This window comes from Chanodichthys erythropterus, chromosome 3 (genome assembly GCF_024489055.1).
Source record: "Chanodichthys erythropterus isolate Z2021 chromosome 3, ASM2448905v1, whole genome shotgun sequence".
NCBI classification, from domain to species: domain Eukaryota; kingdom Metazoa; phylum Chordata; class Actinopteri; order Cypriniformes; family Xenocyprididae; genus Chanodichthys; species Chanodichthys erythropterus.
Window position 1 is genome coordinate 17549377 of NC_090223.1, and position 13599 is coordinate 17562975.

The 13599-nt window shown below is 38.5% G+C and overlaps 1 protein-coding gene across 2 annotated transcripts in view; it reads left to right on the top strand.

The window, feature by feature from the left end:
- The first annotated feature begins 9862 nt into the window (after nt 1–9862).
- LOC137017209 (interferon-induced very large GTPase 1-like) overlaps nt 9863–13599 on the top strand; it is a 46422-nt gene continuing 42685 nt past the window's right edge. The window contains exon 1 of one of the 2 annotated variants that reach the window (XM_067381212.1): nt 9863–9938. Coding sequence is in view for 1 of the 2 variants with exons in the window: in XM_067381210.1 (XP_067237311.1) it covers nt 9929–9938 (10 nt within the window). In the remaining variant the exon portion in view is untranslated. The remainder of the gene's footprint in view (nt 9939–13599) is intronic. The other variant, XM_067381210.1, reaches the window with a different exon arrangement.

The following is a 13599-nucleotide window of genomic DNA, read 5'->3' on the forward strand; positions in this document are numbered from 1 at the left end:
AATGGCAGCCCCTACGGATGCGGTGTTTATGCAAGTGCAAAGTCATAACAGCTTCTCTTGCCTTATGCGCTGTTTTCCTCCTCCATTTCCCTCGAATAAGCAAGGAGTAAGCACCTTTGGCAATAGAAATAATTGTAAATGAGCATAAGCCCCGTATGGTCTGCCATGCTGGTTTGTTTACACTCAGGCATTTTGGCGTGACTTGCCTGGAACGCTACAAAGTCATGTGTCGTGGTTTGAAGTCGTGACTTGCGGGCTCAAAAATCTGCCTGGAATGCAGCATAAGATTCACTGTTGTTATGTCCTAGGACAGGGGTTCCCAAACATATTCCTGAAGGCCCCCCAACACTGCATGTTTTCCATGTCTCCTTAATCAAACACACCTGATTCAGATCATCAGCTCATTAGTCGAGACTCCAAGACCTGAAATGGGTGTGTCAGATAAAGGAGAAATGTGCAGTGCTGGGGTGGCTCCAGGAATGTTTTTGGGATCCCCTGTCCTAGGATGTTTGTTTGTTTAACCTGGTATGTATTGCTTGATTGTTTATATATATGTTGTGTTTTATTTGCATGCATGCTTGGTTTTGTTTTTTGCTCTTTCTCTCTTTCCATCATAAGGCAGTTACCCTGATTGTTATCAGCTGCAGTTAATTAGCTTGTGCCTGAGTTGATTAGATTGTGAAAGGGAAGCAGGGATATAAGCAGTAGTGGAGCCGTGGATTTTGACAATCCCTGTCCCAGTGTCCATACTATCCATCCTAAATAGTATGTGAGTTTACAGTGACAGCTGTGTGTATCTATGCGACAGAGCGTCTGTTAATGACGCAATTTAATGACATGATAGTATATCCCAAAGTTCTGTTGTAATTCTGTTTGTAAAAAAAGTCTCAATGTACAAAAGTTAAAAATAATGATTTATAATTTGTGAACAACTCAGTTTTTACAAAAATGTCAGAACTGTAAGACTGATGCCGGACTGTCTGGACCAAGAGAGGGCTGCTCTCTGAGAAAACAAAGAAAACTAAAATTGAATTCTCACTTGCAAAATTAGCATCCCCATCTGAGACACGATCAGTCGATCATCACACCTCAGTATTGTCTTAATCTACATTTACTTTCCTTCACCCCCCTCTTTCCCCATCTCTCCTCTCCTCTCCTCTCCTCTCCAAAATCTATATTGTTTAATATGAACAATTATCACATAATGCTATATGTTAGTATCATTTGAAATGTTTCAGTGCGACTGGTACAAGGTCTCATCCCCACAGAAGTGAACTAGAAGGTAATAAATGTTTTAGGAGTTTAGAGTTTCTGACACTCAGGATTATGTATCTTTCTGATGTCAGGTATTCATCTTTTACTATTTATTTCTGATAATTTGATATTTTGTATCAATTATCTTTGAATTGATTATGTAATTGGCATGATACACTTACCTGACGAATGAATTGTTACATTTAATTTTATTCTGACTTACTCTGAAATGATTGACTTTAGTTGATCACGATGTATCCTTTGTTATCGCAAACGTACGTACTAGCCTTAACCTCTGGTCATTGCCTCTGCTTTAATTAAGTTGTTATATAGTTATATTATTAGCTATGGTGTCAGATAAAATACTATTGAGGTTCTAGTAAGCATTACCTCACAGGTCTGGCCTTAACCCCTGATTATTGTTTGAGCTTTAACTAAGTTGTTAGTGATTGTAGGGGCTACATGGGTACCTACCGTGGGCCCGCGTAATGAATGCCCGGTGCGAGGACCCTGTGCGACTGAATGAATGAGTACAACAAGAGTAAAGAGTTAAATAGAATAATCAGATGTCTAGATAAATTATCATATAAATGATCAATAATAAATTGGCATTCTAACTTAAATTCAAGGTCATAATAATATGGAGTTAGATAATAGTTTAATTGGAATAAAACTACTTTGCCACACTGAAAAGACAGAACATGCAGGAAACCTTCACCCGCTCTTTTGGAAACCATCATTGGGCCATTTGGGCAACTCCTGAGTGGGATTTCAGGGTCGCCAGAGCCTGCTAAGGCTCCAGACCCGCCATGGCCGTCCACGTCTCCTGACCCTCCATGGCCTACCACGTCTCCTGACCCTCCATGGCCGTCCACGGCTCCTGACCCTTCATGGCCTGCCACGTCTCCTGACCCACCATGGCCGTCCACGGCTCCTGACCCTCCATGGCCATCCACGTCTCCTGACCCTCCATGGCCGTCCACGTCTCCTGACCCTCCATGGCCGTCCACGGCTCCTGACCCTCCATGGCCTGCCACGTCTACAGACCATTCATAGCCTGCCACGTCTCCTGACCCACCATGGCCGTCCACGGCTCCTGACCCTCCATGGCCTGCCACGTCTACAGACCATTCATAGCCTGCCACGTCTCCTGACCCACCATGGCCGTCCACGTCTCCTGACCCACCTGACCCTCCATGGCCTGCCACGTCTACAGACCATCCATAGCCTGCCATGGCTCCTGACCCACCATGGCCGTCCACGGCTCCTGACCCACCATGGCCGTCCACGGCTCCTGACCCTCCATGGCTGCCCTCGGCCTCTGACCCGCCATGGCTGATTTATTAATCCGGGGGATAAATAAGGGCCTTCTGAAGCGAAGTGATGTGTATGTGTAAAAACAAACAAACAAACAAACAAATAAATAAACAAAAAAACATATATACATATTTAAAAAGATATAAAGTAAAATGACTAGCTTCCACCAGACGGGTCAGAACCCTCGGCCCTCGGCCCTGCCTCACTCAAGGTTAGGTCTCCAGGGCACCCACCCCCCCTCCCCGGTTGCTCCATCTACAGCACGAGGCCGCACCTCCCAGGAGGGGGAGGTAATGTCACAGATCCTCCGTGTCCTGGACTCCAACTCCCATCATCCTCCCTGTCTCACACCTGCACAAACTTCAACTCACCATCAGCACAGATTCCCCTCACCTGAAGCACCTCATTACCTCACCCTTATAATGGACTCTCACTCTGCACTCCCTGGTCGGTTATATTGTTTGCTTTATGTTGTGTTGTTATCAGTGTTGGGGAGTAGTTAACTACTTGTAGTGGCGCTACTAGTTTAACTACATTTTTCAGTAGCTTGTATGTAGTTCAGCTACTTTTAAAACAGTGTAGCTTTTCCAGTAGTTAACTACATTTTCCAGCAAGTAGCGGTGTAGCGTGACCAAAAGCTACAAACTACATTCTGTTTTGCGTTCTGACCTATGGTTCTGACGAACCTAATTCATTCATAAAGTAGCACAGCGTCTTCAGATCACAAACTAAAATCGTCCATTACCGCCATCTATTGTTATATAACACATCTTGCGGCTTTATCAGGTCATCAGCAGTTCATCAAGAAGAGATCGCCTGATGATTATGTAAAGGACAAAGCACCCGTCAATTGAACTGAAAACAAAATCGCGATATAGTTTAGTGCGCTTATCACACGGCAAAGGCTGATCTAATAAAATCGGTTGCTCGGAAGAGAAGCGCATGATTCGCTTTATCACTGCATGTGCTGTGAGTTTAACCTGCATTTTTCTGTGTATCCATTTTTCTGTGTAAGTTCCGGTTCGGTTTAACTGCAGGTCCGATTCCAGAATCAAATCATTGAGGGTGCTTCTGAAATAGGCTAAGTGAGGGTGCTATAGTAAAGTGCAGATGTAATGTGTAAACAATGGCTCCACCATAATAAGAATAGCAATGTATAGTGAGACATTTAGGATTTTAAGTCATTTTACAAATAATTGGAATAGAAATGTAGTCTGCATTTACATTTCTTATTATTATTGCATATTATTGTCCCATGTTTTGGTTATGGTAGCAATTTTAACTGTGAATCCTGCATTTATTTGTAGAAATCACTTCTGAAACTGCAGAGTGCAATAGGTGGTCGGTCCTCTCATAGCATGATAAACAAAACTTATATTAAAATTCTGAATGTAGCCTGTTATTTATAAAGCATGCAAAGAGAGTCAGTGTGAGATATAGGCTACATTTGAGTATTATATCTTTTGATATAGTTTACAAAATAAAACGGTACGTTTTGAAATCATAAGTGTAGTGCATTGCTTTGTTTTAAACCCCAAACATCTTACATTCTTCGTTAACAGTTATCCAGTTATTTGTAATAAGCTATGTCATTTAAAAAAAAAATCAAAGTAGTTTCAATGTAGCTAGCTACTTTTTGATAGTAACTTGTAGTGTAGCTAACTACTTTTTCAAAAGGGTAGCTTGACTGTAGTTTAACTACTTTAATTTATGAGTAGCTTGTAGCTTGTCAAACTACAGTTTCAGAGTAGCTTCCCCAACACTGGTTGTTATGTTCTTTTGGTGATTAAACTCCTCAATACGTTGAAGTCCGTGTCTGTGCGATCTCTCCTACACACAACTGTAACAGTCTTATTGGAATAATTTATCTTAAGCTTGGGTATATTTTATTTAACTTGTGTAATTCCTTTTAATTGTCTAATTAAAACATCTACAAATGTATAAAACTGATCAGAGATCAAGTAAAAACCATAGACACTTGTTCAACTGAAAGATTTTAAATGATATATATATTTTTTAAGATTACTTTAGGTTTAGACTAAGATACTATTGTTATGAAAGTGTAATCTCAAATGTCCCACAGGAAGGGGTAGGGGCAGTCTTTTAAAAAGTGGGTAAAAACATTCAGAAATGTATTCTTTGTAATGTATGAAAAGGATTGATATTAATTATTATTAATTAAAAAAAGTTAACTATTTGCACCTGCTTGTATCCTTTTTTCATAGTGTACTTTTTGGGGAATTGTATTGAATCCAATTAGGGTCAATTTGACACGGACCATATTGAGTGTTCCAAGAAATCGAACAGTGCACGAGGGTTAACAACTCAACACTATAAGAACGTTGATTTGTAACATTCTAAGAACATAAAAATGTGCAGTTTCTTAATGTTAATAGAACATAATTTAAACATTAGTATGACTTTACTGAAACAAGCAGAATCACAGAAGGAAATATAAATAACAAGAACACAAACTAGAACTGACTTCCAGAGAGCCTTAGATTAAATCAACTTAAGGAAAAATATAAATAAAATAAAATAAAATAAAATAAAATAAAATAAAATAAAATAAATAAAACACATTAAAAACATTAAAACGTGTTATCTGGGAGGGCACCTTAGCTTGTGTCACTGTACAGTTTCCCCCAAATCATGTGATTTAATGGAAAGTGAAAGTAGATAGGCCTTAGGTCCAGAGCCCAACATCACCACCAGAAACTTCACAATAACTGTGATTTAAAATTAATCAAACTGTTATTTATAACTTTAATAATTATAAATTTAAACAGAGATAAATAAATAATATTTACATATACAGCCATGCCTCATGGCTATTTCTCTAGGTAGACCCATTGATAAAATTTGTTGGAAACACCTGTTCCAGCCCACTCCATAATGGTCTACTTCTTTAATGTCATGTGATGTACTGGAAAACTGCCCCACCCTAAACCTACAGTATGTCATCTGACATTACATTCCGTTGCCTGAAGAGGAATATAATGCAGGGCAACAACTCACTACGTGATAGAGCTTAATGCAGTTAGAATGTCCATAAAACTCAAGATAGTGAGTGCTGTTTTTGTCCCAAATACAGGTGCTGGTCATATAATTAGAATATCATCAAAAAGTTGATTTATTTCACTAATTCAATTCAAAAAGTGAAACTTGTATATTATATTCATTCATTTCACACAGACTGATATATTTCAAATGTTAATTTCTTTTAATTGTGATGATTATAACTGACAACTAAGGAAAATCCCAAATTCAATATCTCAGAAAATTAGAATATTACTTAAGACCAATACAACGAAAAGATTTTAGAAATCTTGGCCAACTGAAAAGTATGAACATGTACAGCACTCAATACTTAGTTGGGGCTCCTTTTGCCTGAATTACTGCATCAATGCGGCATGGCATGGAGTCGATCAGTCTGTGGCACTGCTTAGGTGTTATGAGAGCCCAGTTTGCTCTGATAGTGGCCTTCAGCTCTTCTGCATTGTTGGGTCTGGCATATCACATCGTCCTCTTCACAATACCCCACAGATTTTCTATGGGGTTAAGATCAGGCGAGTTTGCTGGCCAATTAAGAACAGGGATACCATGGTCCTTAAACCAGGTACTGGTAGCTTTGGCACTGTGTGCATGTGCCAAGTCCTGTTGGAAAATGAAATCTGAATTCTGGCTTCTGACGCTGTCTGTTGTTCAAGAGTGGCTTGACACAAGGAATGCGACAGCTGAAACCCATGTCTTACATACGTCTGTGCGTAGTGGTTCTTGAAGCACTGACTTCAGCTGCAGTCCACTCTTTGTGAATCTCCCCACATTTTTGAATGGGTTTTGTTTCACAATCCTCTCCAGGGTGTGGTTATCCCTATTGCTTGTACACTTTTTTTCTACCACATCTTTTCCTTCCATTCGTCTCTCTATTAATGTGCTTGGACACAGAGCTCTGTGAACAGCCAGCCTCTTTTGCAATGACCTTTTGTGTCTTGCCCTCCTTGTGCAAGGTGTCAATGGTCGTCTTTTGGACAACTGTCAAGTCAGCAGTCTTCCCCATGATTGTGTAGCCTACAGAACTAGACTGAGAGACCATTTAAAGGCCTTTGCAGGTGTTTTGAGTTAATTAGCTAATTAGAGTGTAGCACCAGGTGTCTTCAATATTGAACCTTTTCACAATATTCTAATTTTCTGAGATATTGAATTTGGGATTTTCCTTAGGTGTCAGTTATAATCATCAAAATTAAAAGAAATAAACATTTGAAATATATCAGTCTGTGTGTAATGAATGAATATAATATACAAGTTTCACTTTTTGAATGGAATTAGTGAAATCTAATTATTAGTGAAATCTAATTCTAATTATTTGACCAGCACCTGTATATTGTTTGTTTTGTTCAATTTTGCCAATGAAACTATAAAGCAGAACTGTTTGTCTTGATGAACAGTTGAACATAACAAAAGTGATTCAGCGGACCATTCATAAAAGACTTGAAGCGGCGCTACACACAGACCGACGTGTATGACATCAAAACTTGCAGTGATAATGATAGGTTACACTTACAAATTTCTTGTTAACCTCTTGGACATCAATGTCCTCATTTTAAGACACTGTTTTCTTCTTTTTTTTTATGTTTTCTGTTCTGCGCCCCAGACCGCTTCGCTCCTTTGTCCATTTTGGACATGTGACTGTGTAACAGAGCAATGGCTCTTGTCGAAATGGTGAGCGGTTGATATCACTTATTATAATATATTTTTTACTAATTTATAATGCTAAACAAACATTATTTTTCAACAAACATCATTTTTAAATTTATTTTAAACGTTTTATTCAAAAAGATTTTCAAAGAAGTTTTGGCACAATGGCGCCCCCCTCAGTACGGCGCCCCTATGCACTGCATATACCTCATACCCAATTTTTGCGCCACTGAGACCAGGCCACCTTCTTCCATTGCTCCGTGGTCCAGTTCTGATGCTCACGTGTCCATTGTTGGCACTTTCGGCGGTGGACAGGGGTCAGCATGGGCACCCTGACTGATCTGCAGCTATGAAGCTCCATACGCAACAAACTGCAGGAGTGCAGGGCTGGCCCATGCTCTGTTGGTTGAAAATCATCTAGTGTGTACCAGGCCTTTGGCTTATGATGCTTTTGGGAAATGCACCCTGGGCAGTGGATCTGTAGTTCCCAGCATGCTTTGCAAAGGACTGCATTAGGAGAGTAAATTTAGGGATTAAGTGTTATTTTGTATTTTTCAGTAAAGGGAAAAGTTGGTATGGAAGTTTATGTTAATGTTTAATGTTCAGTTATGTTAGAAATTTATAGGAGTTTATAGGTCTATCTATTGACAGTTATGCTTCAGTTAAGGTTTTTTTTTCTCTAGTTGGTGGAATTCAATTAATCAGTAATCTTAAATCATTTATTTTATTTCAACAAAACCAGTAATTGTAGATGGTGATTTTGGGTAACTATTGATCTAGTGGTTGATTATCCAGTGTCTTATTTTTGAACATATGTTTGATTATAGCCCTGTGGGCAGAAGAAGATTTTAAAACTGTGAATAAATGAATTAATCATACAAATAAATGTGCATACTCCAGAAGGGCATCTTTTCTTGTATCACTGTACAGTTTCCCCAAAATCATGTGATTTACTGGAAAGTGAAAGTAGATAGGCCTCCAGAGTCCAACATCACTACTGTTGTCTATAACTTTAATATGTAACACTTTATTTTAGGGTCTTTTAACTAGTTGCTTATTAGCATGCACATTACTAGAATAATGGCTATTTATTAGTACTTATTAAGCTCATATTAATGCTTTATTCTACATTCTTAATCCTACCCAATACCTATACTTAACAACTACCTTACTAACTATTAATAAGCAGTAAATTAGGAATGTATTGAGGGAAAAGTCATAGTTAATAGTTTATATGTGTCCCCTATCCCAAAGTGTTAACCTTTAATATTTAAAAAAATGTAAACAGAGATAAATACATAATATATTCATATACACACATGCCTTATGGGTATTCCCCTAGATAGATCACCAGGAACACTTTTACAAAAACTGTACATAAATAATCATGTACTAATATTTACTTCAGTATGAACTCATGATTAGTGAAGATATGGACTATGTTTGATAGTTAATAATGCATTAATTAACATTTAGGGGTAGACTAAATCAAAGTCTCTATAAGAAAGAATAAGAAATATTGGTAACACTTTATTTTAGGGTCTTATAACTATAGTTGCTTATTAGCATGCACATTACTAGAATATTGGCTATTTATTAGTACTTATAAAGCACATATTAATTCCTTATTCTGCATGACCTTTTTCTACATTCTTAATTCTACCCAATGCCTAAACTTAACAACTACCTAACTATTCATAAGCGGTGAATTAGGAGTTAATTGAGGGAAAGTTGTAATTAATAGTTTATATTTGTTCCCTATTCTAAAGTGCTACCAAAATATTTTGACTGAAGTAAATGTAAACAATTTACTACTGTCATAATTTATTTTAACCTATTGACTCCAGTAGTTTCATCATAAACATTACTGAAAGGCACAGGATTAGTTTGTGACTTACAACAGTTCCTGAGGAATCGATGTAGCGAAATTAGCTCAAAGGGTAAATAATAATAATTATTCATAACTCATTATGATTATTCATTATGATTAATTATGAATACTTGAAACATTTAATCAGATTAACTTGATGTAGCGTACCTGAAAAACATAGTTTATTTAATTTCTATTATTGTATATTTGTCCTATTGTTTGTAATTTGATTCTTTGTTCTCAAAAAATAAAATTACTATACCTATATGATCTATATCATTATCGTACAATAAAATTTCTCATATTGTGTCCTGTATTCCACCATGAGAATGTAGGCTACTAACATGTAGTTAAGGCTGCTGTTATTCATGCATGAATCCTTATGACTCCTGTTAGAAGATAGCTCTTCATTGGTTCACGATTATAGGCCTAGTTAATATCTTCATTAATCATTAGTTCATGTTGAAGTAACTATTGTAACCTAGTGTTAGGCCACATGATTATTGGTGTATACTGTTATTGTAAAATGTTATCAGATCACCCTTTGGCATAATTTGTTGGAAACACCCAGCCCACTCCCAATATGTCTACTTCTTTAATGTCATGTGATGTACTGGAAAACTGTAATTACTGATCCATTCTGATTGGCCGACATGCATCTTACATCATATTAGTACAGGCATTTAATAGGCAAAATAGTGTGACAAAAGAATTTAGCAAAATAATTCAAGAAAGCAAGACACATTATACATTATCTAGCAGAAAATCAGTTTGCCGTTTGGAATCCAGATGTCTTCAGGTTTGTCTTTTTTTGACATTTACATTTATCCATTCAGCAGACGCTTTTAGCAAAGCCCAGACAAAAATGTTTTAGAACATTGCAGAACAGAGCTTATTCTTTATTGTTATAGCATTAGTGACTTTGTGCATAATCGCGCAGGTAGGCGAAATAGAGATTAGACTATAAAACGTTTAACGCTCAAAGATATTGAGATTGATATTTGAAGACCAAATTCAACGTAATAACGGGATAAACTGCATGACAAACTAAAGCATTTTCCACTTATAGACATTAGTTATACCATAGAGTTTTGTGATTTTGGTTGTGGGTTTCTCCCTCGGTAGAAATCATGTTCCCGGGAGGAGAAATGGGAACGCGGGGGCACCACGATGCGACCGCAAAGGGCACTTTCACTTTCGCGATCAAAGGGGCAGAGGCTCAAGTATTAGTGTTGTTTTTTGAGAGTCTTGGTAAATTATAGGGCAGTTAAATGGTATATAAATATATAAATATATAATTTTATATATATATATATATATATATATATATATATATATATATATATATATATATATATATATATATATATATATATATATATAATTTGTATATGCTTAAACAGGTTCAAGTATAAAAGAAACATTTAGTATAAGAATAAGAATAATAATAAACAATATTCAATTAATTGGTTGCGAAAAAAATACAATTTTAAGGTTCCGTCTATGGAAATGTCAATTTTTCTGTCCTTAGCCTTTACAGAAATATTACACTTTAGAGTTACAATTTCTTTACATTTTAAAATGAAACAATATGTTATTTGAACAATTACACCTTCTTGCTTTCTTGAGCCATCTATATGGAAATATTAGTTTTTTTTATTAATTACATAGAATTCCAAAAAGTAGAAAAGTAGACATTTCAATCTTTATATAGATATATTTCTCGTGTCTGTGAGGAAAGAATACGCTGAGTTTCGGTTCATGTTATGTGCTTAAGTTAGCAGAGATGGCAGAACGTACATCCTGTTTCATTATTTTACAAAAGCACAACGTTTTTGTCATGAGTTTGATATTCTCCCTGTTTCTCTTTCTCCTATCATTACTGCTACTTAGACTCAGCCGGTCTCTGTGAAGTCGCTTGTGGGCATTCCTAGTACTGACGCTCTAATGTCATTGGTAGACTGCACGTCTGGCCATATCTATAGAAAATGCAATCACAATTGATATATAAAACTAATAAATCATTCTAATTTGACTAGGAATTAGGTTTAAAATAATTAAAAGTAACATTCTGCTCTTGTAGAGTTTTGTGACTGCAGAGCAGACAAATAATCAATTTTCTTGTCCCTGATAATCAACACAATGCAGAGGAAACTGTAATATGAACTGTAGCAGTGCTAAACTGCTCACAGCATCATATTAACAACACAAAATGTAGCCTATGAATCAAACTCACAAGACTGCCAACAGTTTCTTTTCCACGCATCATATTATATGTATGTACAATCAAATCATATAAACAGTGAAATTACTCCGGAACTACTCCTGTCTGTCTTGCCTGCACTCGAGACGGTGACGTGAGCGCCATAGATTTCCACTTCTATTGGTTGTCGCTTGCGAAATTCACTCCTGATTTGCATAAAGTTGAAATATCTGAACTTTTGTTGCGTCTCCCGTTGCTTGACACGCCTACATTCTGTTGCCAACGGTCACTGTCGCTCTTGTTGCCGAAAGTCGCCAGCGCTCCATTGAAATGAATGGGATCCTGTCGCTTTGTCGCTGCGTGTCGCTGGCGGTGTGAACGGGGCTTTAGTCCCAGTCTTGTCTGTATTGTTTAAGCCCCGGGTATACTTCGGCTGTCCGCGTTCATGCACCGTCCGCATGACGCAATTTTTGCCATGCGGAGGGCTTGCGGCCGGCCGCACACCTCATCCACAGTCCGCGTGCAACAGCGCATGCGCCAGCATGCGCCAGCAGTACAGAAGAGTCCACTAGGTGACAATACGCACAGTATTGAGCACAGTGTTCAGCCATCGAAGAAGAGTGTGAAAAGACCGGTTTAAAAACAACACGCTTGAAAAAAAGAGAAAAACACGACAATGGACGGCGAACTCGACGAGCGTTTGTGCGAAGAGATTAGAAAGTACCCACATTTGTACAATTCATGTTTGAAAGAGTACAAAGACGTGTTTAGGGCGGCAAATTCATGGAGGGAGATAAGCAAAAATAGTGGAAAGGATGAAGCGTTTTGCTGACAGCGATGGAAGAATCTTCTCAGTGCTGCCCTCCGATGTCTGGTAGAGCATAGAAAAAAAAATGTACTGCGCATGTGTTGTACGCGATCATCCGTGCACATCCGTGGTGTAGTATACTTTGAAAGACACGCGGACAGGACTGCGCGTGTGACGCGTCCGGGCGCGGAAAGTGAAGTATACCCGAGGCTTTAGTCGTGCACGTCATACCTGTTCTCTGCCTTGTCTTCCTGCTGCCTGAGATCGCTTGGTCACCTGCCATCTGCGGTGCTGTCTTCTGGTTCGGGACTGCTACCTCTTCACCATGAGCCCTCTGTCAAGCTCGGGACCCTTTTCTTCAGTTAGTTTGTGGACAATTTCCCCAGCTGCGTTCATCCTAAGAGCCAGTGCTCGGCAGACTGCCTGTGTTTCATTATTTATAAATAAATTGTTACTGTTCCTGCCATCGCTTTTGGCTCCTCTGTCCTTCCTGACAGTTTTGCTGTTATTGTGAGTTTACAGAAATAAAAGTGGACCCTTTACTATTTGCATTACTCTCATCTGTATTACCATTAATTAATGTTTTTAATTAAAAAGTATTTTAAGTTAAATTCAAGTGATCGCACCGGAGCCTCCATGTCATGCAGTAAGCATGCTTTCCACACAAAGATGGATATGTGCCTAATAATAGCACACATTTATCTAGGACTAGGCTAACATTAGAGTGAGTGCACTTGTAAAGTTGCTACTACTTACATGTTTCAAGTGATAAGCCATATTTGAGTTGATGAATGATAGGCGAATATTTGTGCCGTTAACGATCTCTCCCTCACAAACTGCATGACTTCGCCACCTCCTGTCTTTATGATCCAGTCAATTTAGGGATTTTTTTCAGTATATCTTGGTCACTGTCACGATCACAGTCGGTTCCTGTTCACTTCGGACTCCATTTCCCATAATCCTCCCTGTCAATCACATGCACTCACTCCACCAATCACCTGTTGCCACATACACTTATGCACACTCCACACTAATCACCACACCCAGCTGATACGCATTACCTGGACTATAAAGGACTCACACACACACCACCTCACCGCGAAGTCTTGATTCCCCCTGTGACAATTCTAAGCGTTTATTATCCTGTCTGCCTGCTTGTTATCGTTCCTGCCTGTTTATCGTTATTGACCCGTTGCTGCCTGTCCTGATCATTGCCTGTTCCTTGACTACGACTCTGCCTGTTCCTCACTGTTCCTGTTTGTTCCTGCTTTGACCCTGCCTGTACGACCACTCTTATTATTAATAAAACGCTGCACTTGGATCCCTGCCTGTGAGTCTCCATTTGTTACAGAAGACTTCGCCCCAACAAGATCCAGCAGCTACCGTGAGTGTTTCTGTCTCATCCAGCATCAGCATGGACCCAGCAATGTGTCTCATCAGCCTTCGCCA